This window comes from Schistocerca nitens, chromosome 2 (assembly GCF_023898315.1).
Source record: "Schistocerca nitens isolate TAMUIC-IGC-003100 chromosome 2, iqSchNite1.1, whole genome shotgun sequence".
Lineage (NCBI taxonomy): Eukaryota > Metazoa > Arthropoda > Insecta > Orthoptera > Acrididae > Schistocerca > Schistocerca nitens.
This window is the reverse complement of record NC_064615.1, coordinates 392140001-392161232: the sequence shown is the minus strand read 5'-3', so window position 1 is coordinate 392161232 and position 21232 is coordinate 392140001. Positions and strand designations below refer to the sequence as shown.

Sequence of the window (21232 nt, the reverse complement as noted above, 5' to 3'; positions counted from 1 at the left end):
TTAGTTACGTGATCTACCCACCTTATCTTCAGCATTCTTCTGTAGCACCACATTTCAAAAGTATCTATTCTCTTCTTGTCCAAACTGGTTATCGTCCATGTTTCACTTCCATACATGGCTACACTCCATACAAATACTTTCAGAAACGACTTCCTGACACTTAAATCTATACTCGATGTTAACAAATTTATCTTCTTCAGAAACGATTTCCTTGCCATTGCCAGTCTACATTTTATATCCTCTCTACTTCGACCATCATCAGTTATTTTGCTCCCTAAATAGCAAAACTCCTTTACTACTTTAAGTGTCTCATTTTCTAATCTAATCCCCTCAGCATCATCCGATTTAATTTGACTACATTCCATTATCCTCGTTTTGCTTTTGTTGATGTTCATCTTATATCCTCCTTTCAAGACACTGTCCATTCCGTTCAACTGCTCTTCCAAGTCATTTGCTGTCTCTGACAGAATTACAATGTCATCGGCGAACCTCAAAGTTTTTACTTCTTCTCCATGAATTTTAATACCTACTCCGAATTTTTCTTTTGTTTCCTTTACTGCTTGCTCAATATACAGATTGAATAACATCGGGGAGAGGCTACAACCCTGTCTCACTCCTTTCCCAACCACTGCTTCCCTTTCATGCCCCTCGACTCTTATAACTGCCATCTGGTTTCTGTACAAATTGTAAATAGCCTTTCGCTCCCTGTATTTTACCCCTGCCACCTTCAGAATTTGAAAGAGAGTATTCCAGTTAACGTTGTCAAAAGCTTTCTCTAAGTCTACAAATGCTAGAAACGTAGGTTTGCCTTTTCTTAATCTTTCTTCTAAGATAAGTCGTAAGGTTAGTATTGCCTCATGTGTTCCAACATTTCTACGGAATCCAAACTGATCTTCCCCAAGGTCCGCTTCTACCAGTTTTTCCATTCGTCTGTAAAGAATTCGCGTTAGTATTTTGCAGCTGTGACTTATTAAACTGATAGTTCGGTAATTTTCACATCTGTCAACGCCTGCTTTCTTTGGGATTGGAATTATTATATTCTTCTTGAAGTCTGTGGGTATTTTGCCTGTCTCATACATCTTGCTCACCAGATGGTAGAGTTTTGTCATGACTGGCTCTCCCAAGGCCATCAGTAGTTCTAATGGAATGTTGTCTACTCCCAGGGCCTTGTTTCGACTCAGGCCTTTCAGTTCTCTGTCAAACTCTTCACGCAGTATCTTATCTCCCATTTCATCTTCATCCTCTTCCATTTCCATAATATTGTCCTCAAGTACATCGCCCTTGTATAAACCCTCTATATACTCCTTCCACCTTTCTGCCTTCCCTTCTTTGCTTAGAACTGGGTTGCCATCTGAGCTCTTGATATTCATACAAGTGGTTCTCTTCTCTCCAAAGGTCTCTTTAATTTTCCTGTAGGCAGTATCTATCTTACCCCTGGTGAGACAAGCCTCTACATCCTTACATTTGTCCTCTAGCCATCCCTGCTTAGCCATTTTGCACTTCCTGTCGATCTCATTTTTGAGACGTTTGTATTCCTTTTTGCCTGCTTCATTTACAGCATTTTTATATTTTCTCCTGTCATCAATTAAATTCAATATTTCTTCTGTTACCCAAGGATTTCTATTAGCCCTCGTCTTTTTACCTACTTGATCCTCTGCTGCCTTCACTACTTCATCCCTCAGAGCTACCCATTCTTCTTCTACTGTATTTCTTTCCCCCATTCCTGTCAATTGTTCCCTTATGCTCTCCCTGAAACTCTCTACAACCTGTGGTTCTTTCAGTTTATCCACGTCCCATCTCCTTAAATTCCCACCTTTTTGCAGTTTCTTCAGTTTCAATCTGCAGTTCATAACCAATAGATTGTGGTCAGAATCCACATCTGCCCCTGGAAATGTCTTACAATTTAAAACCTGGTTCCTAAATCTCTGTCTTACCATTATATAATCTATCTGATACCTTTTAGTATCTCCAGGATTCTTCCAGGTATACAACCCTCTTTTATGATTCTTGAACCAAGTGTTAGCTATGATTAAGTTATGCTCTGTGCAAAATTCTACAAGGCGGCTTCCTCTTTCATTTCTTCCCCCCCAATCCATATTCACCTACTATGTTTCCTTCTCTCCCTTTTCCTACTGACGAATTCCAGTCACCCATGACTATTAAATTTTCGTCTCCCTTCACTACCTGAATAATTTCTTTTATCTCGTCATACATTTCATCAATTTCTTTATCATCTGCAGAGCTAGTTGGCATATAAACTTGTACTACTGTAGTAGGCATGGGCTTTGTGTCTATCTTGGCCAAATGTAGTGTATCATATTTGGTAGTTATTGGCATATTATGAAAACCAGTACAGTAGTTCCAGTGATGCACCCAGAAAGCATCGTTTTTGGTATGTTTTGTTGTGCTGAAGTGTCAAAGGTCTGATGTCAGCCTATAGAACCTTTTGTTCTTCATCTTCATTCAGCTGATGTAATATTTCCCTGCAACAAAGTCCGTACATGTAATGCTATCAGTGTCTTTATAGTTCTTGCACTATTGTTAACTTGTACAGTTTGAGATATAGATATCTTCTTAACACACACCAAACAGTCGCATGTGGGATGCCCAGCTCACAACAAGCCACTGGGTTGATATTGTATGACTATTAACAAAGCTTTGTCTCACTTCCTCTAAAATGTCTTCAGACCTACTGGGAGCATCTTTAATGTACACAGTACAAAAATTATGTTGAACAGTTTCGCAGACCTTGATTCCTTAAACTAAAATAAACAGCAATTATACTTGGGTAGCGCTGTACCAAGCCCATGATGAAATAGGCCCCTCGAAGGGTACAGACACAGAGTAGGCACAAAAACTGACCCAAAACAAGGGGATTTAAAAATTAACTGGGAACAGTAGAAAGGTTCACCTGCCCTACCTGCAAGAAGAAGTCTTTCCCTGGACACAAGACTGTGATTGTACAGTGTCGCAACATCATTTCACCCAAATAACACCATAAAGAGACATTACATCGGTTACGTGTCAACAGTGAATTTGATTCATTCAGGTGCCAGCTATACAGGTACCTTATGTTTTAACAATTCAGTTTTACTGCAATTTTGCTATGGTTTTGGAGGATCTCAGAGGATACCGAATGATTTCTTATACACTCCTGGAAATGGAAAAAAGAACACATTGACACCGGTCTGTCAGACCCACCATACTTGCTCCGGACACTGCGAGAGGGCTGTACAAGCAATGATCACACGCACGGCACAGCGGACACACCAGGAACCGCGGTGTTGGCCGTCGAATGGCGCTAGCTGCGCAGCATTTGTGCACAGCCGCCGTCAGTGGCAGCCAGTTTGCCGTGGCATACGGAGCTCCATCGCAGTCTTTAACACTGGTAGCACACCGCGACAGCGTGGACGTGAACCGTATGTGCAGTTGACGGACTTTGAGCAGGGCGTATAGTGGGCATGCGGGAGGCCGGGTGGACGTACCGCCAAATTGCTCAACACGTGGGGCGTGAGGTCTCCACAGTACATCGATGTTGTCGCCAGTGGTCGGCGGAAGGTGCACGTGCCCGTCGACCTGGGACCGGACCGCAGCGACGCACGGATGCACGCCAAGACCGTAGGATCCTACGCAGTGCCGTAGGGGACCGCACCGCCACTTCCCAGCAAATTAGGGACACTGTTGCTCCTGGGGTATCGGCGAGGACCATTCGCAACCGTCTCCATGAAGCTGGGCTACGGTCCCGCACACCGTTAGGCCGTCTTCCGCTCACGCCCCAACATCGATCAGCCCGTCTCCAGTGGTGTCGCGACAGGCATGAATGGAGGGACGAATGGAGACGTGTCGTCTTCAGCGATGAGAGTCGCTTCTGCCTTGGTGCCAATGATGGTCGTATGCGTGTTTAGTGCCGTGCAGGTGAGCGCCACAATCAGGACTGCATACGACCGAGGCACACCGGGCCAACACCCGGCATCATGGTGTGGGGAGCGATCTCCTACACTGGCCGTACACCACTGGTGATCGTCGAGGGGACACTGAATAGTGCACGGTACATCCAAACCGTCATCGAAGCCATCGTTCTACCATTCCTAGACCGGCAAGGGAACTTGCTGTTCCAACAGGACAATGCACGTCCGCATGTATCCCGTGCCACCCAACGTGCTCTAGAAGGTGTAAGTCAACTACCCTGGCCAGCAAGATCTCCGGATCTGTCCCCCATTGAGCATGTTTGGGACTGGATGAAGCGTCGTCTCACGCGGTCTGCACGTCCAGCACGAACGCTGGTCCAACTGAGGCGCCAGGTGGAAATGGCATGGCAAGCCGTTCCACAGGACTACATCCAGCATCTCTACGATCGTCTCCATGGGAGAATAGCAGCCTGCATTACTGCAAAAGGTGGATATACACTGTACTAGTGCCGACATTGTGCATGCTCTGTTGCCTGTGTCTATGTGCCTGTGGTTCTGTCAGTGTGATCATGTGATGTATCTGACCCCAGGAATGTGTCAATAAAGTTTCCCCTTCCTGGGACAATGAATTCACGGTGTTCTTATTTCAATTTCCAGGAGTGTATTAATATGATGTTTGGGGGTCCCACAAGGTCCCTTACTTTTTGTTGTGTATATTAATGACCTTTCATCTGTAACATTACCAGATGCCAAGTTTGATTTGTTTGCCAATGATACAAACATTGCAGTAAATAGCAAATCAAGTGTAGACTTAGAAAGATCGGCTAATAAAATATTTGTGGACATTAGTCACTGGTTACTAGGCAATTCTTTGTCACTAAACTTTGAAAAAACACACTACATGCAGTTCAGAAATTGTTAGGGGTGTCCCACGAGTATATGCCTAACAGATGACAAGCAGATAGAAGAAGTGGACAGTGTTAAATTCTTGGTATTACAGCTTGATAATAAATTCAACCAGGAGGAGCACACCACAGAACTGCTGAAGTGTCTAAACAAATCTCTATTTGCAATGTGAATTCTGTCAGACATAGGGGATATAAAAATGAAAAAGCTGGCATACCATGCTTACTTTCACTCCATAATGTCATATGGTATTATTTTTTGGGGTAACTCATCAAGCCAAGCTAAAGTTTTACGGGCACAAAAACATGCAATAAGAGTTACATGTGCTGTGAATTCAAGGACATCCTGCAGAGGACTGTTTAGGTAATTAGGGATACTGACTACTGCTTCCCAATATATAGGGTGATTCAAAAAGAATACCACAACTTTAGCAATTTAAAACTCTGCAACGACAAAAGGCAGAGCTAAGCAATATCTGTCGGCGAATTAAGGGAGCTATAAAGTTTCATTTAGTTGTACATTTGTTCGCCTGAGGCGCTGTTGACTAGGCGTCAGCGTCAGTTGATGCTAAGATGGCGACCGCTCAACAGAAAGCTTTTTGTGTTATTGAGTACGGCAGAAGTGAATCGACGACAGTTGTTCAGCGTGCATTTCGAACGAAGTATGGTGTTAAACCTCCTGATAGGTGGTGTATTAAACGTTGGTGTAAACAGTTTACAGAGAATGGGTGTTTGTGCAAAGGGAAAAGTTCTGGACGGCCGAGAATGAGTGATGAAAATGTAGCACGCATCCAGCAAGCATTTGTTCACAGCCCAGGAAAATCGACTCGCAGAGCTAGCAGAGAGCTGCAAATTCCACAATCAACTATATGGAGAGTCCTACGAAAAAGGTTAGTTGGTTGGTTGGTTTTGGGGAAGGAGACCAGACAGCGTGGTCATCGGTCTCATCGGATTAGGGAAGGAAGTCGGCCGTGCCCTTTCAGAGGAACCATCCCGGCATTTACCTGGAGTGATTTAGGGAAATCACGGAAAACCTAAATCAGGATGGCCGGACGCGGGATTGAACCGTCGTCCTCCCGAATGCGAGTCCAGTGTCTTACCACTGCGCCACCTCGCTCGGTAAAGGTTAGTTATGAAACCTTATCGTCTGAAATTGGTTCAAGCACTGTCTGCAACTGATAAGATTGAAAGAATCGATTTCTGTGATTTTATCCTTGCTCAAATGGAAACAGATGAATCTTTCATTTCAAAGATTGTGTTTAGTGATGAAGAAACTTTCCACACTAATGGGAAAGTCAACCGTCACAATGTCTGTTTATGGGGCACTGAGAATCCGTGGGAAACAACTCAGTATGAACGTGACTCGCCTAAGGTGAACGTTTTCTGTGCCATTTCAGCCAATAAAGTTTTTGGTCCCTTTTTCTTCGAAGGTGCTACTGTAACTGGGCTACAGTATCTGGAGATGTTAGAGAATTGGCTGTTCCCTCAGCTCGAACAAGAAGCACTACAATTCATATTTCAGCAGGATGGAGCGCCACCACATTGGCACTTATCTGTCCGTAACTACCTGAACGTCAACTACCCGAGGCGATGGATCGGCCGCCAGGCAGCCCGTGACAGAGCACTTCATCACTGGCCTCCAAGAAGCCCTGATCTTACCCCCTGCGATTTTTTCTTATGGGGATATGTTAAGGATATGGTGTTTCGGCCACCTCTCCCAGCCATCATTGATGATTTGAAACGAGAAATAACAGCAGCTATCCAAACTGTTACGCCTGATATGCTACAGAGAGTGTGGAACGAGTTGGAGTATCGGGTTGATATTGCTCGAGTGTCTGGAGGGGGCCATATTGAACATCTCTGAACTTGTTTTTGAGTGAAAAAAAAACTTTTTAAATACTCTTTGTAATGATGTATAACAGAAGGTTATATTATGTTTCTTTCATTAAATACACATTTTTAAAGTTGTGGTATTCTTTTTGAATCACCCTGTATTTATTCCTTAATGAGATTTGTGATTAAAAATATACCACTTTTTCAAACCAACAGCTCAGTTCATGGAATCAATACTAGAAATAAGAATAGTCTTCACAATGATTTAAAGTCACTTACTCTAGCACAAAAAGGTGTACATTATTCAGGAACACACATTTTGAATAACTTGCCAGCAGCCATAAAAAGCTTAATAACCAATGAAAATCAGTTGAAGAGAAGCCTAAAGGATTTATTGGTGGCCAACTCCTTCTATTCAATTGATGAATTTCTCAGTAGAACCACCTGTTTTGTGTGTGTATGTACAGGGCATATCATAATGAATGGCACAAACACATACAGTTCAAAGTAGGCTACATGATAGTAGAAGCAAAAAAAGTCTCAGTAAACATAGGGTCGAAAATGCCTACCTTAAGAGCTACAGGCAATTTTTCATCTTCGATACTGTGAAACAAATCTCTTCTACTTCAAGTTCTTTGCTTTTCATATTTTGGGAAGTGGTAGTTTGGACCAAAATAAGAAAAAAAATGTCCAGCAGACATGTGCTGTATCAAAGATGAAAAATTGCTAGTAGCTCTTAAGGTATGCATTTTCGACCCTATGTTTACTGAGACTCTTTTGCTTCTATTATCGTGTACTTTTACTGTATGCATTTATGCCATTGATTATGATATACCCGTATATATATAAAATCTAACTTCTGCACCATTTCAGTGCAGTGATGTGTTCATTGTAAATGAGTATGGTAGTGGTTCTGTTATATGTTTATTACCTTATAAATGAAAAAAAATTGTTTTAAATCCAGTGCATTAATGCAACCTTAGTAAATGAATGTTGTAAAACGATCCTTTCATATAGTGCTCATTTTAAAAAAAAGATGCCTTGGGACCTATGGAAGGTATATTAGCTTATTTGTTTTAGTTGTAAATATTTGTCATGTATTATTGTTTTTCTGAAATGTTCTACATCCTGCAGGACCTCCTCACTACATATCAATTGGAATGAAAGTAAATCTAATCTAAGGTAACATTTGGACAAAGACTTTCAATTTTTGACGATTTCTGCAAGCTGTTTATTTTCTGAAACTGTTGTGTGTCTTATTTTGAAAAACTGCATCAGATTTTGGTGTTAAATCTAGCAGAAATATTGGTAGAGCAGAGCTAGTTAATGAAATTGTGTCGCACAAATTCCAGTAGAAAGAGCTGATAATTAGCATTGACACAGTTTCCCAAAATGTGTGTTACAAGATGCATATCCAAACACCAAAATAGCTATGAGGATATTTATGACAGTTCCAGTGACTGAAGCATGTTGTAAACCCAGTTTCAGTAACAACTACCTAAGTTGTGTATAGGTTTTTCTCTATTATGAATGTTTTATATGTGTATTGTATGACTTTAATGGGATCTGTTCATTGTGGAGAGAGTGATATTTTAACTGTGTCATCTCTCAGCTACACAAAAGCACATCTGAATAAATCACTATAAAATTAAATAGTCTGTCAACATGTGGAACTGGTTTATCTGGCAAGGGGTGACGCAGGTGCTAGTGCAGTCTGTGCAATAATGCATCTGACTCTCCCACTGGTAGCATAAATGCAGGCATGGATGAGACAAATTCACCCAGATCCTTTAACTGAGGTCCATAGACTGGTTGAGCAAGTAAGCAGCCCAAGTCCTCTTTCAGCAGTGTGTAGCCCTACAGACAAAATCCCATCACATTTCAAGAATAATGTAATAATTCCAATTTATAAGAAGGCTGTGTAAGTACTACCAAACCATATATCATGGTTTCTAAATTTGACATGAATTATTTACAAAGTATGAAAAAATTGGTAAACAGACTATCAAATTCAGTTACCTTGTCAATAGACTATGACACAGTTACTAAATCTTCTGACTTCGATGGCATTACCTCTGAGTTTGCTTCACTCAGAGTAAGGAAATGGAAACTGAAATTGTAGTAAAAACATAATTTTTTGAAAGGAACATGTTCTCAAAACTTCTTTACACTCAATAATTTATGAGAAGTAAATAAAATCAGTTATTATACTAAAATCAGTGTGGAGTAGCTGACATAAAAATAAGACACAGATTTTGTTTTAATTTCAAATTTTTAGAAACTTTGAATGATTTGTAATTTATTTACAACAATTATGCATTTAATTAGTTGTCTGTAATATTTTTCATGTATTGTTGTTGTAGTCCTCAGTCCAAAGACTGAATTGATGCAACTCTCCAGGCTATTCTATCCTGTGCAAACCTCTTCATCTCTGCATAACTACCTCAATGTCTCATACTTCTTGCATGCCAGGTAAAATAATTGTGTCATGGCTGGCTCTCCCAAAAGTCTCAATAATTCTGATTGAATGTCATCTACTCCAGGAGTCTTGTTTCCAATTAGGTCTTTCAGTGCTTGATCAAATTCTTCTTGCATTGTCATATTTCCTATCTCATCTTCATCTACTTCCTCTTTACTTTCTATAAGCCTGCCTTCAAGTTCATTTCCCTTGTAGAGGCCTTATACATATTTCTCCCACCTTTCAGCTTTCCCTTGTGTGCCTAGCACTTGCTTGCTATCTGAGCTCTTGATATTCATACAGTTGCCTCTCTTTCCTCTAAAGGTCTTTTTAATTTTCTTAGTTATGTTTGCTTCTACAGCCTTGTATTTGTCCCCTACTGGTTCCTGCATATTGTTTTTGCACTTTCTGTCAATCTAATTTGTTCAAAATTCCCTTTGACCTGCTTCATATGCTGCATTTTTATATTTTGTTCTTTTGCCATTTACATTTGATGTCTCATTAGGTATTCAAGGATTTCTAATAGGCCATGTCATTTTACCTATGTGATCCTTCACTGCCTTTTTCTGTTTCAGCTTTCAAAGCAACAATACTTTTTCTAATGTATTTCTTTCCCCCGTGTCAGTCAAATGCTGCCTAAAGCACTGTAGTGGTTAATAAAAAAAAGGAAAAGAGAAGAAAAGAAAAGGTTGAAAATGTGGGAAGAAATCGTGAATAAAAAGGGGTTTTTAAAATCATTAATGACCGTGAAAAAGGGAAAGAATGAAATGCAAGTCAGACTTTGTATTACAGAAAAGTTATCGGACTTCGTGATTTGGAAAAGCTATTGTTGTGGTGGTCCTTGTGGCGTTTCTGAGCAAAAGTCAAACCAATTTCCACTACAAAAATTATTTGAATGAGAACAGAGAATAACAAAATGTGATTAACAGGGGGAAATGGCGTAGATAAGAGTTCATTCTTTACCATGTTAACATGTCTTCTCTCATGCGGTGCCCAGGTCTTGTTCTCCAAAAATTTCCTGTTTCATTTCTGCGTGAAAAGTCGTAGCTGCTCTGAAATTTTGCAGTCATTCAGGAATCACTAATTTATACAAATCAAAACTATCTTGGCATTGAATGCAATTTATTTTACGTTGCTACTTCCATCCTCCAAATTTCGTACCAGCTTCCACAATACGTCTGCACATCAATGAGTTTTTTCGTCTTAATCCGACCACGACTAGCTAATAAGTAAGTTAAGCTTCCAATCTCAAAGACAAAAGCAGGTAGAAAAACAAAGAGAGTTACAATTTTAGTACCTTCATTTTCTTATATATTTTCTCTGCCATCGAGCGCTCGTACAGCTGCGACGGTATAATTTATATCTGAGGGAATTAGTGTAGTGCGGCGAAATTCAAAGTCCCACTACAGCACCATCTGAAACACTAAGCAACCTCTGGTTGCTTCCACTCAACCAGGTCCTATCTCCTTCATTTGATACCATTTTGAATTTTTTCAGTTTTAATCTGTAGTTCAAAATACCAGTAAGTAATGAACAACTCCACATCTCCTCCTGGAAATGTCTTAGAGTTTAAAATCTTGTTTTTAAATCTCTGTCTTACCATCCATAAGGAATTTTAAACCTTCCAGTGTCTCCAGGTCTCTTCCATATATACAATCTTCTTTCATTGTTCTTAAACCTAGTATTAGCAATACTAAACTATGCTCTATGTAAAATTCTACCAGACAGCTTCCTCATTCATTCCTTCCCCCCTCCCCCCAGTTCATGTTCTCTTACTGTTTTTCCATCTCTTCCTTTTCCTGCTACCAAATTCCTGTTGCCTCCACAACTATCTGAGTAATTTAATTTATCTCACCATACATTATGCCAATCTCGTCATTATCTGCAGAGCTAGTAAGTATATGAACTTGTACTACTGTGGTGGCTGTTGACTTTGTCTCTATCTTGGCTATGATAATACATTCATTATGCTGTTCATATTAGCTTCCACATTTCTATTTTCTTATTCAGTAACCTGTATTAGATTTACTCCTGCATTACATATTCCACTCCACACTTTAGCTTTCAGTGCACCAGCTCTCTGTCATGGATCCATCCTATGAAGCCTGACACTTAACCAGTGCCTGTGAATCTATTTATTTACCTCTCCATTCACACAGAAATTAGCTTAACCTGTAAACAGTATATCATAGGGGAAATGACAGTTTTTATCCAGCTTACATGTCACCCATTCAGCAAAGTGATTCTGACAATCTCAATTATTATCAGTTAAATGTTGTAACATAATTTGCATTTTTAAGGTTACCAAAATTCTCATTGATGTATGGATGATCCAGTTTCCTGTGAGATTAAATGAGCACTGCACACTGGGCTCTCATGGAATGGTGGCAGAATTGTAGTTGAAACTGCTTTATCCATTGCCTTTTCAATGGTCCAGCTTTTGGACTGTCGACTACAGAGCCAGTTTCAAAGAATTTCACAAGAAGTTGCTCCACAGCATTTTGAGTAATGGGGTGTCTGTATGGGTGGCACTGGTTGAAATCCTTTGAAATAACATCGATGATCTCAATGTGTTCAGCTTGTGTTAACATCATCAGCTTTTATGTCACCTGTAAGGAAGAAACATGTCATGACTGTATAACTCTAGAATGAATAAAGTTATGTTCATGGGAAAGCCAACTTTGTTTTTCTCATGGAATTCCACTGTCTGCTTCATATGTCACCTGATCCCCTTTTCTTATGAAAAAGTTTCATCCAAGAAGACAACTTCCAAACTGGTGGCCATGTTGGTAGCGGACACTCACTGGTCTTTCCTCCCTCTTCCAGTTCATGCTAGTTGACCATACATTTCCATGTATCCAACAGCTTTTCTCTTAAAAGGTTAGTTCCACATTTATGTGACACCCTGTATTTTCAGGCTGTTCAACCATACCTCCTGAAAATTTTTATTACACTTTCATGGAATCAGTGATCTATGGGCTCTAAGCATTACTTATCCCTTTAGTATATCTGTGTACAAAATAATCAGACATTACTGTATCATGTGAGTCCTATTACAGTTTTCACATTGAAATAACATGATCCCGTAAGAAAGACAGAATTTTGATCACATTGACATATGTTGTGTGGGTTGTCCATCCATCTTCCTAAGAATACTCAGTGAAGTTTTTGAATAATCTATCTGATTCAGTTGATCATTTGCTTGATAGACAGGTACCCAGCAGCACAGTTCATAATCAGAGGAACCCTCCATGGTGTACAGTAACTCTAAAGGAACTTCTAAAGAAACAGAGAGTACTGCATAATAGATGAAAAATGAAGCACAGGGATATAGATAGGAAGATGCTGCATCAGATATGTCTGCCTGACAACAGAGTAATGCATGAATCCTTCAGTGACTACCATAGAAGAATATTATCAAAAGATTTCTCACAAAACCCAAAGAAATTCTGGTCACATATAAAGGCTGATGATGGTACCAATGTTAGTGTCCAGACACTCATGGACAAGATAGGAATGAACACAGAGTAGCAAAGCAAAACTGGAAATGCTAAACTTGATTTTCAGATGTTCCTTTAAAAAGGACAACTCAACTCAGGAGTATTGCCCCAATTTAATTCTCATATCATTGCAGAAACAAGTGACATAGATACTGGAGTCAATGATGCTGAGACAGCTGACGTCATTGAAATTGAGCAAAGCTTTATAGCCTGATGGAATCCATATCAGATTCCATACCAGATTTGTGGCTGAGTTAGCCCCTCTTTTAACTATAATACATCACAGACACCTCAAATAAAAACATTGTGCCCAGTGGTAGCAGCAAACAAAGTTCACACTTATCTACCAGCAGGCAGGAGAAGTGAGTCACAAAACTGCCATCCAGTATCCTTGATGTCCAAATGTTGTAGAATCTTAGAATGTATTCTGAGCTCAAATGTACTGAGGCATCTCAAATAGCGTGACCTCTTCCATGACATTGTGCATGGATACTGAAAACATTGATCATATGAAATACATCTTATGTTTTTCTTGGCTTGTGAAAGGCATTTGACCCATTACCATCTCTACACATATTATAGAAAGTACAATCATATAGGGTATCAAGTGAGACTTTGACTGGACTGAGGATTCCTTGGAGGGGAAGACATGGCATCTTATCTTTGATGGAGGATCATCAGCAGATGTAGAGGAGTGATCCATGGATGTGTGTTCAGTCTCTTGCTGTTTGTTTTGTATGTAAATGACCTGCCAGATGTTGTTAACAGTAACCTCAGACCTTTTTGCAGATCATGAAGTTAGCTGTAGTGGGCAGCCCCAGATCTACAATATTCCCGAACTGAGGCAAAAACATGATAGTGGCGTACCCCTCCCTCCCCCCTTTTCCAAGCATTTGAGGTAGGATGTCAAAATTATAAAAAATTGATTTTTCATAACTATGTTCATTTTGTGGTGCATATCTTTCCAATAAATGACATGTATATGTCTGAGGAAATATAAGACATGTTATTTGGTCTTAAGTGTGCCAAAGTTCAGCGCCACATCTTTTCACATAGCGTTCTTCTATCGCACGTCACTGTACTTCTCTCTGTGGAATTCAAATGCATATATTTTATAATGGGAACCATCAAACCTATAATCAGGAGAGTGGAAATTAAAATGTCCTCTGGTGCCTCTCCTGCTTCCAGTCAGCCAGTTTGATATCCTACCCCCCTTAAAAGAAAAACTTACAATTAATACTGGCTGGTATTATTTCTAACTGGGAGAACAAGAAATCTTCAGAAAATTTGCACTTTTTATTGCCTATTAGCTAATAACTTTCTTTTTTGTGTGACATAAAATTAAATATAGGAAACATAGAATCAGTAAAGACAAAAGACAAACAAGACAGTATGCATTTCTTCAGTTCTTAGTTCCCAGCAGTTTTTTCTCTCTCATCTTACTACAGCTTTACATGGCGTGCTTTCCTTTCTGCAAAAGAATCTATTACCTCATCAAAGTTGGTCAAACATTTTGCTACACGAAAAATCAAAATGTCACTGTCTATTACTGAAACAGCTGTTAATAGGAACAATACCCAAGACTGGTGTGGTTTCCCAATTTGATTACATCTATTTTGTCACTGTCTGCTAGATAAAACAAAAAAGGTCTTTCTAATATTGCAGTAATTGTAACACATGCCAAATATGAGAGACTGTTTTGGCACAAATAGACATTTTTATCTACCTCATTTATATAAATAACATGACAGAATATAATTAATGAAGTACCAATATCAGATGCCTATTAGGCACAGTACAAGCAAAATGTTTTATGTTAGGAAGTATTTTCACATTTCATTCCTACACTCTAGTTTCTCAAGCATCAGTTCGAAAAGTAGTAGCACGAAATGTTTATATAAATTTGGAATCATCATATTCTTCCATATAATTTCTGTGTGCCCCCATTTCTTCTCCTTCCTCATTCTAACAAACAATCTTGTCATAATTAATTCTGTTACTATTCCTGCAATTGTCAAATCTTAATTCTCTGGTTAACTTCACTAACCCTGCCATAATAACCAGTTTAGTGCTATCCCGAGTTTATTCTCCAGTTAGACATTATTACATGTTCATATAATTTGTTTTCCACGTAGTCCGAGAAAAGAACTTAAGTCACTGCTAACCAGGGACTGTACAACTGGCCCTTAGTAGCGTAGCGATCTGGCAAACATTTTCTGTCAAAATTTCATCTTCTTAGATACACCAAGAAGATTAATATGTAATCTTTCTTACTTGTTATTCCTGTTAGTAATTTATTTCCACTGTGGTAGTCTGAATCTGCGGATTTCACTAACAATTATAACAACACTGATCATTCACACAGCCATTCTATCACATAAACAAACAGTGATTGGCATTCACCCATTTGGGTTTATTTGTCTCAGCTTGTGTAGCCCAATCTCCTTTTGTCTGCAGGAATTTTTTTTAAAGATGCGACTGGGATTCCCCTGGCAGAAACACCACATAGGCCTACACTATGCACACATTCAAAAATCAACTTATGATTTGTTCAGAAATCAACTTAGAATGTGTTCAAAAATGTCATGCATTTCAAAATTGTATGAATAATCAATAGAACCATGTGCGCTACATGCTAAGCACTTTGTGAAACGAGGTTTTTTCTTCAAAAATGTGGATTTGGTGCCCGCTGAAATTGCTGCCCAGGGCAGATATCCTGGTCCCGCCTGCCCCCCTCCTCCACCCCTCCACCCCCACCCCCCTCCTAGATTCGGGCCAGCTGTAATGAAGTACTGTCTGAAAATGCTGTACAAATATCCAACAATGGAAAATCCTGGGTGGAATGTAACAATATTAGAGAAGGAAAGTTGCTACTTACCATATAGCAGATATGCTGAGTCACAATAGGCACAACAAAAAGATTCACACAATTATAGCTTTTGGCCATGAAAGCCTTTGTCAACAATAAACACACATACATACATGCAAACGCAACTCACACACACACATCTATAGTCTCAGGCAATTGAAACCACACACAAATGTGCAGTCAGATCAGGATTGACAACTCACTTTATATGTTCAGAAAAGTAGAACTGTGCACTTCTCAGAATGAAAATGCGCAGTATCCTATGACCATAATATGAGTGACTCACAGCTGGAATTGGCCAGCTCATACAAATACCAGGAAGTAATAATTTTTACATGTGTGAAATAGAACAACCACATAATATAATCTCAGTTGTAAGTAAAGCAGTTGCCATACTGCAGTTCATTGGTAGAATGCTAGGAAAATGCAATCAGTCTGCAGAGGAGATTATGTACAAAACACTCATACAGCCCATCCTAGAATAGTCATCAAGTGTATGGGGCCCATACCAGAAAAGACTAACAGAGAATATTGAACAGGTTGCAAAGAAGGGCAGAACAAATGGTCACAGGTTTGTTTGACCCATGAGAGACTATCACAGTGCTGAAAGAAGTGAACTGGCACAAACCTGAAGGATAATGCAAACTGTCCTTTTAAAACCTACTTATTAAGTGTCTAGAACCAACTTTAGGTGATGAATCTAGGAAAATACTACAACCACTTACATATTATTCCCATAGAGGGCACAAAGACAAGCTTAGACTAACTACAGCTCGCACAGAGGCTTTCGAGTATTCTTTCTTCCTGTGCTCCTTATGTAAATGGAATGGAAAAAAGGCCTGATAACTGGTACAATTGGACGTACCCTCTGCCAAGCACTTCACAGTCATTTGCAGAATATAGATGTAAAATGCTAAGGTAAACATTTTTGGGAGAGACAATAGGGATGCACTTATAAAGGTAATGGATAGTTATTACAGGCAGAATGGAGCAGTCAACTACTTGTCTGTATATTAACATTTTGCAGAAGATATCTGTTCTTCAGACAACTGGCGTAACTCAGAAGATATCTGTTCTTCAGACAACTGGCGTAACTCAATGTTCTCTCTGGGATTTAATACCTATTATTGTGGTGATATCTGTGAAGGCAGCATTGTGTGTTGTACCTGTTCAGGCAGAACATATATAATGTATGTCTACTGACCATAGATTGATGCAAAGATTGATTTCACTGGTAGACTTCACAGTTTGACTGGTAACTTGTGGGAGTCAAGACAAGCTTCTTCATTTTTATGAAAAATCAAAATCCCTATATGCCAGATCAGGACTGTAAGCGAGGATGGTCTGGTTGTGTTGTTATGGCTAGCTTTCACTGGTTAACAGCTCTATACAGAATACAGTACAGGACTGCAGGAATGTTTACGCAAAACAGAGTTCAGTGATGAAGTTCCCAGTGTAAAAAGAACAAGAGAACCATCACGTACAGTTTGCTGTCAATTGATGCCAATGGTTCTATCAAATGAAAGTATTTTGTTTCTCTTCATGCTTTTGTTATAAAATAATTAGGATCTTATTTCACTCACAAACATCCATATTAACTTCAGTATATGAGTCCTGTATGTGCTGCTAAAGTCAATCAAAATTATGACTTTCTTTTAATTATCATTCTTCTGGTAACTAATTAGAATCTCCTATCCTTCTTATTTCATAATACAACAAAAATTAAGTGCACGTTGATACATATAAATTGATACAACAGTGATCAGCTGTAGCATAGCAGGCTGCCAAAGTTGATCACCATTGAAATAACATAAAAACTGACTTTGGAATTTTATGACAGTACAGTCGATCTCTGTTTTACCTTTGGAAAAATGAAGATGGAACAAATACAAAATAAGAGTCACTAGAAATCTTTATTAACTTATTATAGTTATTAATAATATTAATTACAAACTGCAGGAAACATTAAAATAACTTCAGACTTATTTAGTGTCCATGCAAATAGTGTTCTTAGCAGGATATAGCCTATCACAAACAAATAATGCTGTTTCACCACTGTAAAACTTTCAATATATTAACTGATATGTGTAATATCCACATCTGGCATTAATACATATCGACCTCACCTGATATCTTGACCTCTTACTTTTGTTACAATATCAACATGCTTCATAGAAGCTTCATCAGCAGCTTGGGGAAAGTCAAAATAAATTTCTTTGTAAGTGATCCTTTTCCTCATGATACTGATCGTGCAGGCCTCTACTTTATCATTGATACCAATAATTTTCCCAACAAAAAAATTTATGAGTTCCACTATTGTCTTTCAGATCAACTAGAACAAGATCTCTTACTGTGTAAATATTTCCTTCTGTGAAACCACTTTCAATATTAGACCTGTCTGCTTGCATTTTCTCATCCTCACTGAGAGAAATACAATCTCTTACAATTTTCTTCCGAGGACCCACTCTGGTTAAAAAATTCCATCAAGCAAGTCTTTCCTCCCTCCTACCTCTGTATCATCTTTTTTCTCACTGCAGCAAATATCTTCAATGCAAATACCTTTCCCAGGTGAAAGGGATACTCTTTTTCCTTTTCTCCTAGCCAATTGCACAGTGTCTCCAACGCAAGCTTTCTGTAGATGAATGGTGAAGGCATTAGCCCAGGATGATTCGCTGGACCTTCTGTCATCTAAGGTTGGAATTTCCCCACAGACTTTTTCAGGACTGAATGGGTACAACACAGAGTCCATAAACCCCACCTTCATATTTGTTGCAAACTTCAGACGGAACTCCTCGAAGGCTTCACACAGGACAGCTGTAAAAGCACTTTTCTGGATAAGCCCTCTGTTCTTGCTCTTCCATTGATTAACATCTTCCTCCAAGCTCTCTTCAGAGGTGTGAAATATGCAACATCCAAAGGTTGACAGAGATGTGTTGAGTTTGGAGGTAGTAAAATGAAAGATATGTCATTTTCTTTACAAAGTTTAACACCTTCAAAGACAAATGACTGAACAAGCTGTCACTGATTACAATTGTATGCCCAGTTAATTTTCTTAGATGTGGGAGAAAAAGTTTCCTGAACCAATCAGTAACATTTGCAGGTTGAACCAACCATTAGCATTTCTTTTGAAGACTGCTCCTCTCCCACCTTCTTCACACCAACCTGGGTTGATACGTTTTGCCTTATATCTAAGGCAGAAGGACTGCTCCATCAGCTGAAACACAGATCATGAGACTCGTGCTTGATTTACAAGAGTCTGTAATAGGCTCCACATGTTTTACACCACATTTTATCACAACTCTGTTGACTCCCAGGTTATTGGTAAAATTCGTTTCATCAAAGTTAAATGTGCTGGATGGTGGCACATCTTGGAGGGATTTATTTAGGTTGATAAAATAGTACCTCATTATCTCTCTTGTCGTGGCACGTTTTGATCTTTTTACATTCTCATATCACTGGCCTGTTAATATTTTATTCCACTGCATGAATATATTTACCTATTCCTTTCCTGACCTGTTATTTATAAATCTGGGTTCAATCTTTCCTTCAATATTAAAGTAGTCTTGAACTATGTCACAAATGTCTTCCTTTGTCATAGGAAATTCCCATGCAGCAGCTGTCATTATACCCTCCGCTAAATATAGTTCTTCATCACAAGTTAACATTGTCTGCCACCCATAACTTTAAGAACGCCTATTATTAGCTCTGTCATTGAGTGTATCATATAGTACACCATATTCACAGGAAGCCCTTCTGATACTCATATGACCTGATTTCACTGCTTCAACAGCTGACAGCAAATATTTTATGTCATACATTTTATTTCATCCAAGGCACTTTTGTTCTTCAGTTGCTCTTGGCATGATCAACTTCACCCTACAAAGTAACAATTAATGAATTATTTAACTAATTACTTATAGAAAATGCTTTTAAATTAAAAATGGTGACTATGAATATGAATTTTACGAGGTTATCATTTTTAAACGAGCATGTGCTGTAGTTTGTTTTTAGCTATTTGAAATTTAATTGAAAAGATGGTTCAAAACATAATGCTGTTTCAGCTATCCTCATCAAGATACACATTATTAAATGCTGGAATATCAAAGCATTATTCTTCCCGAATGGTTGACTCTAGAATGCCTAATTGACTTTAGCAGCATTTACTGTACCAGTATTAACATTTGCAATAGGGAAATCAGCCTTTAGTACAGTATTTATTCTCAGAATTGAAATTTTTTGAAACAAGTAATTGATGATGGCATACAAAATCATGACATCTAAGTCTTCTCTAGTGAAATATGCTAGCTAAGTTATCCAGTTGCCACTGAATGGAATTTCATATCGGATGCTGTATAATTACCAAATAATAATGCATTAACTAATAAGTGATTATTTTGTGCACTTCACAGCAGATGATGTGATGGACAACTTTGAGAATTTGAAGTCAGGAAAACGAGCTGTAATGGACATATTGCAGATGATAAGGGGACAAGCCTGAATTCCATGTATTCCATTTAGAGAAATATAATTAAAAAGTGAGTACCGTAGTCACGTATTATTTATAAAATGATAAAAATGAATCATTGTGTGGAACAAAACACTTTTTTAAGATATTAAACATGTCAATATTTTAAATGGTGAGTAAATCCTGTATCTTAGAAGCAGTCATTTTGCTGCATCAGGATGTTTTTATGAGTAAATATAAAATTTTTATTTGCTCATAATCACAGCTGTTACCATGCTAGTATTATTGAAAGCAATCACTGTATTTCAATGGCTATCAGGTAAACTACGTGGGCATTATCAACGAAGATCTCACAAAACCTATGTCGTATACCTCCATCTGATAGAACCTCATGATAATTTGCATAGTTGTGTGTATGCTTAGACATTATATGATTCTGTTCAATTAAATGAAATCTAGATTTCACCAGCAAAACTTCCACAGTAATCACAATAATTAACAACAGTAAAAAGTGTAGGATGGAACAGCCGTGCAGAGTGGCTGTGCGGTTTGAGGCGCCTTGTCACAGACTGCGCGGCTGCTCTCGCCGGAGGTTCGAGTCCTCCCTTGGGCACGGGTGTGTGTGTTGTTCTTAGCATACGTTAGTGTAACACACACACACACAGCAATATTATCAGCCTTTTTATCTGCCTACCAACCATACAGCACTTCACTTATGAGGTAAGGTGTTATCTTCACTTCTTCCATTACTTATATTCCATCAGTGACTTTGCACATCAATGTTTACATGATTTTTTGCTTCTGGCAAAACACTTTAACTGAAGCAATTTCCTGCCATTTCTACATGCTTTTCCAAACTTAGCTATCACAGAACAAATATACAGTATCTGTATTAATGAAAATAATAATTTTTTGAAAATATAATTTAATTGGATAGATAAAACATCTATTCATCAGGTGGCCATAGGAGAAAACATGACAGTATTGAAATTTGTAAGCCTTCAGAGGCAGTGGCTCCTTCTTCTGGCAGATGGGTTCAAGGAAGAGGGGTGAAGGAAAAGGACTACTCAGGTTTAGGAAAAGATGGGGGGGGGGGGGGGGGGAGTTAGGAAAAGTCACCCTGAACCCAGGTCAAGGAAGATTTACCAGACGGGATGAGAACAAAAGATGGGACTGCACCATAAGAGATTTGAAAATGTGGGAGCTTAAAGGTGGAATTTAGGGTAGTACGCAAGACAGATATTACTGACAAAGTATCGTGAAAGAGTTAATAAGAGCAGACATTGTACGTGGT

General features: G+C 38.8%; 1 protein-coding gene across 1 annotated transcript in view; it reads left to right on the top strand.

The window, feature by feature from the left end:
* Positions 1 to 21232, top strand: part of LOC126235046 (agrin-like) — a 232895-nt gene that overhangs the window by 170307 nt on the left and 41356 nt on the right. The window contains exon 11 of the mRNA XM_049943782.1: positions 19883 to 20008. Within this exon, the coding sequence (XP_049799739.1) occupies positions 19883 to 19971 (89 nt within the window). The 3' untranslated portion in view covers positions 19972 to 20008. The remainder of the gene's footprint in view (positions 1 to 19882; positions 20009 to 21232) is intronic.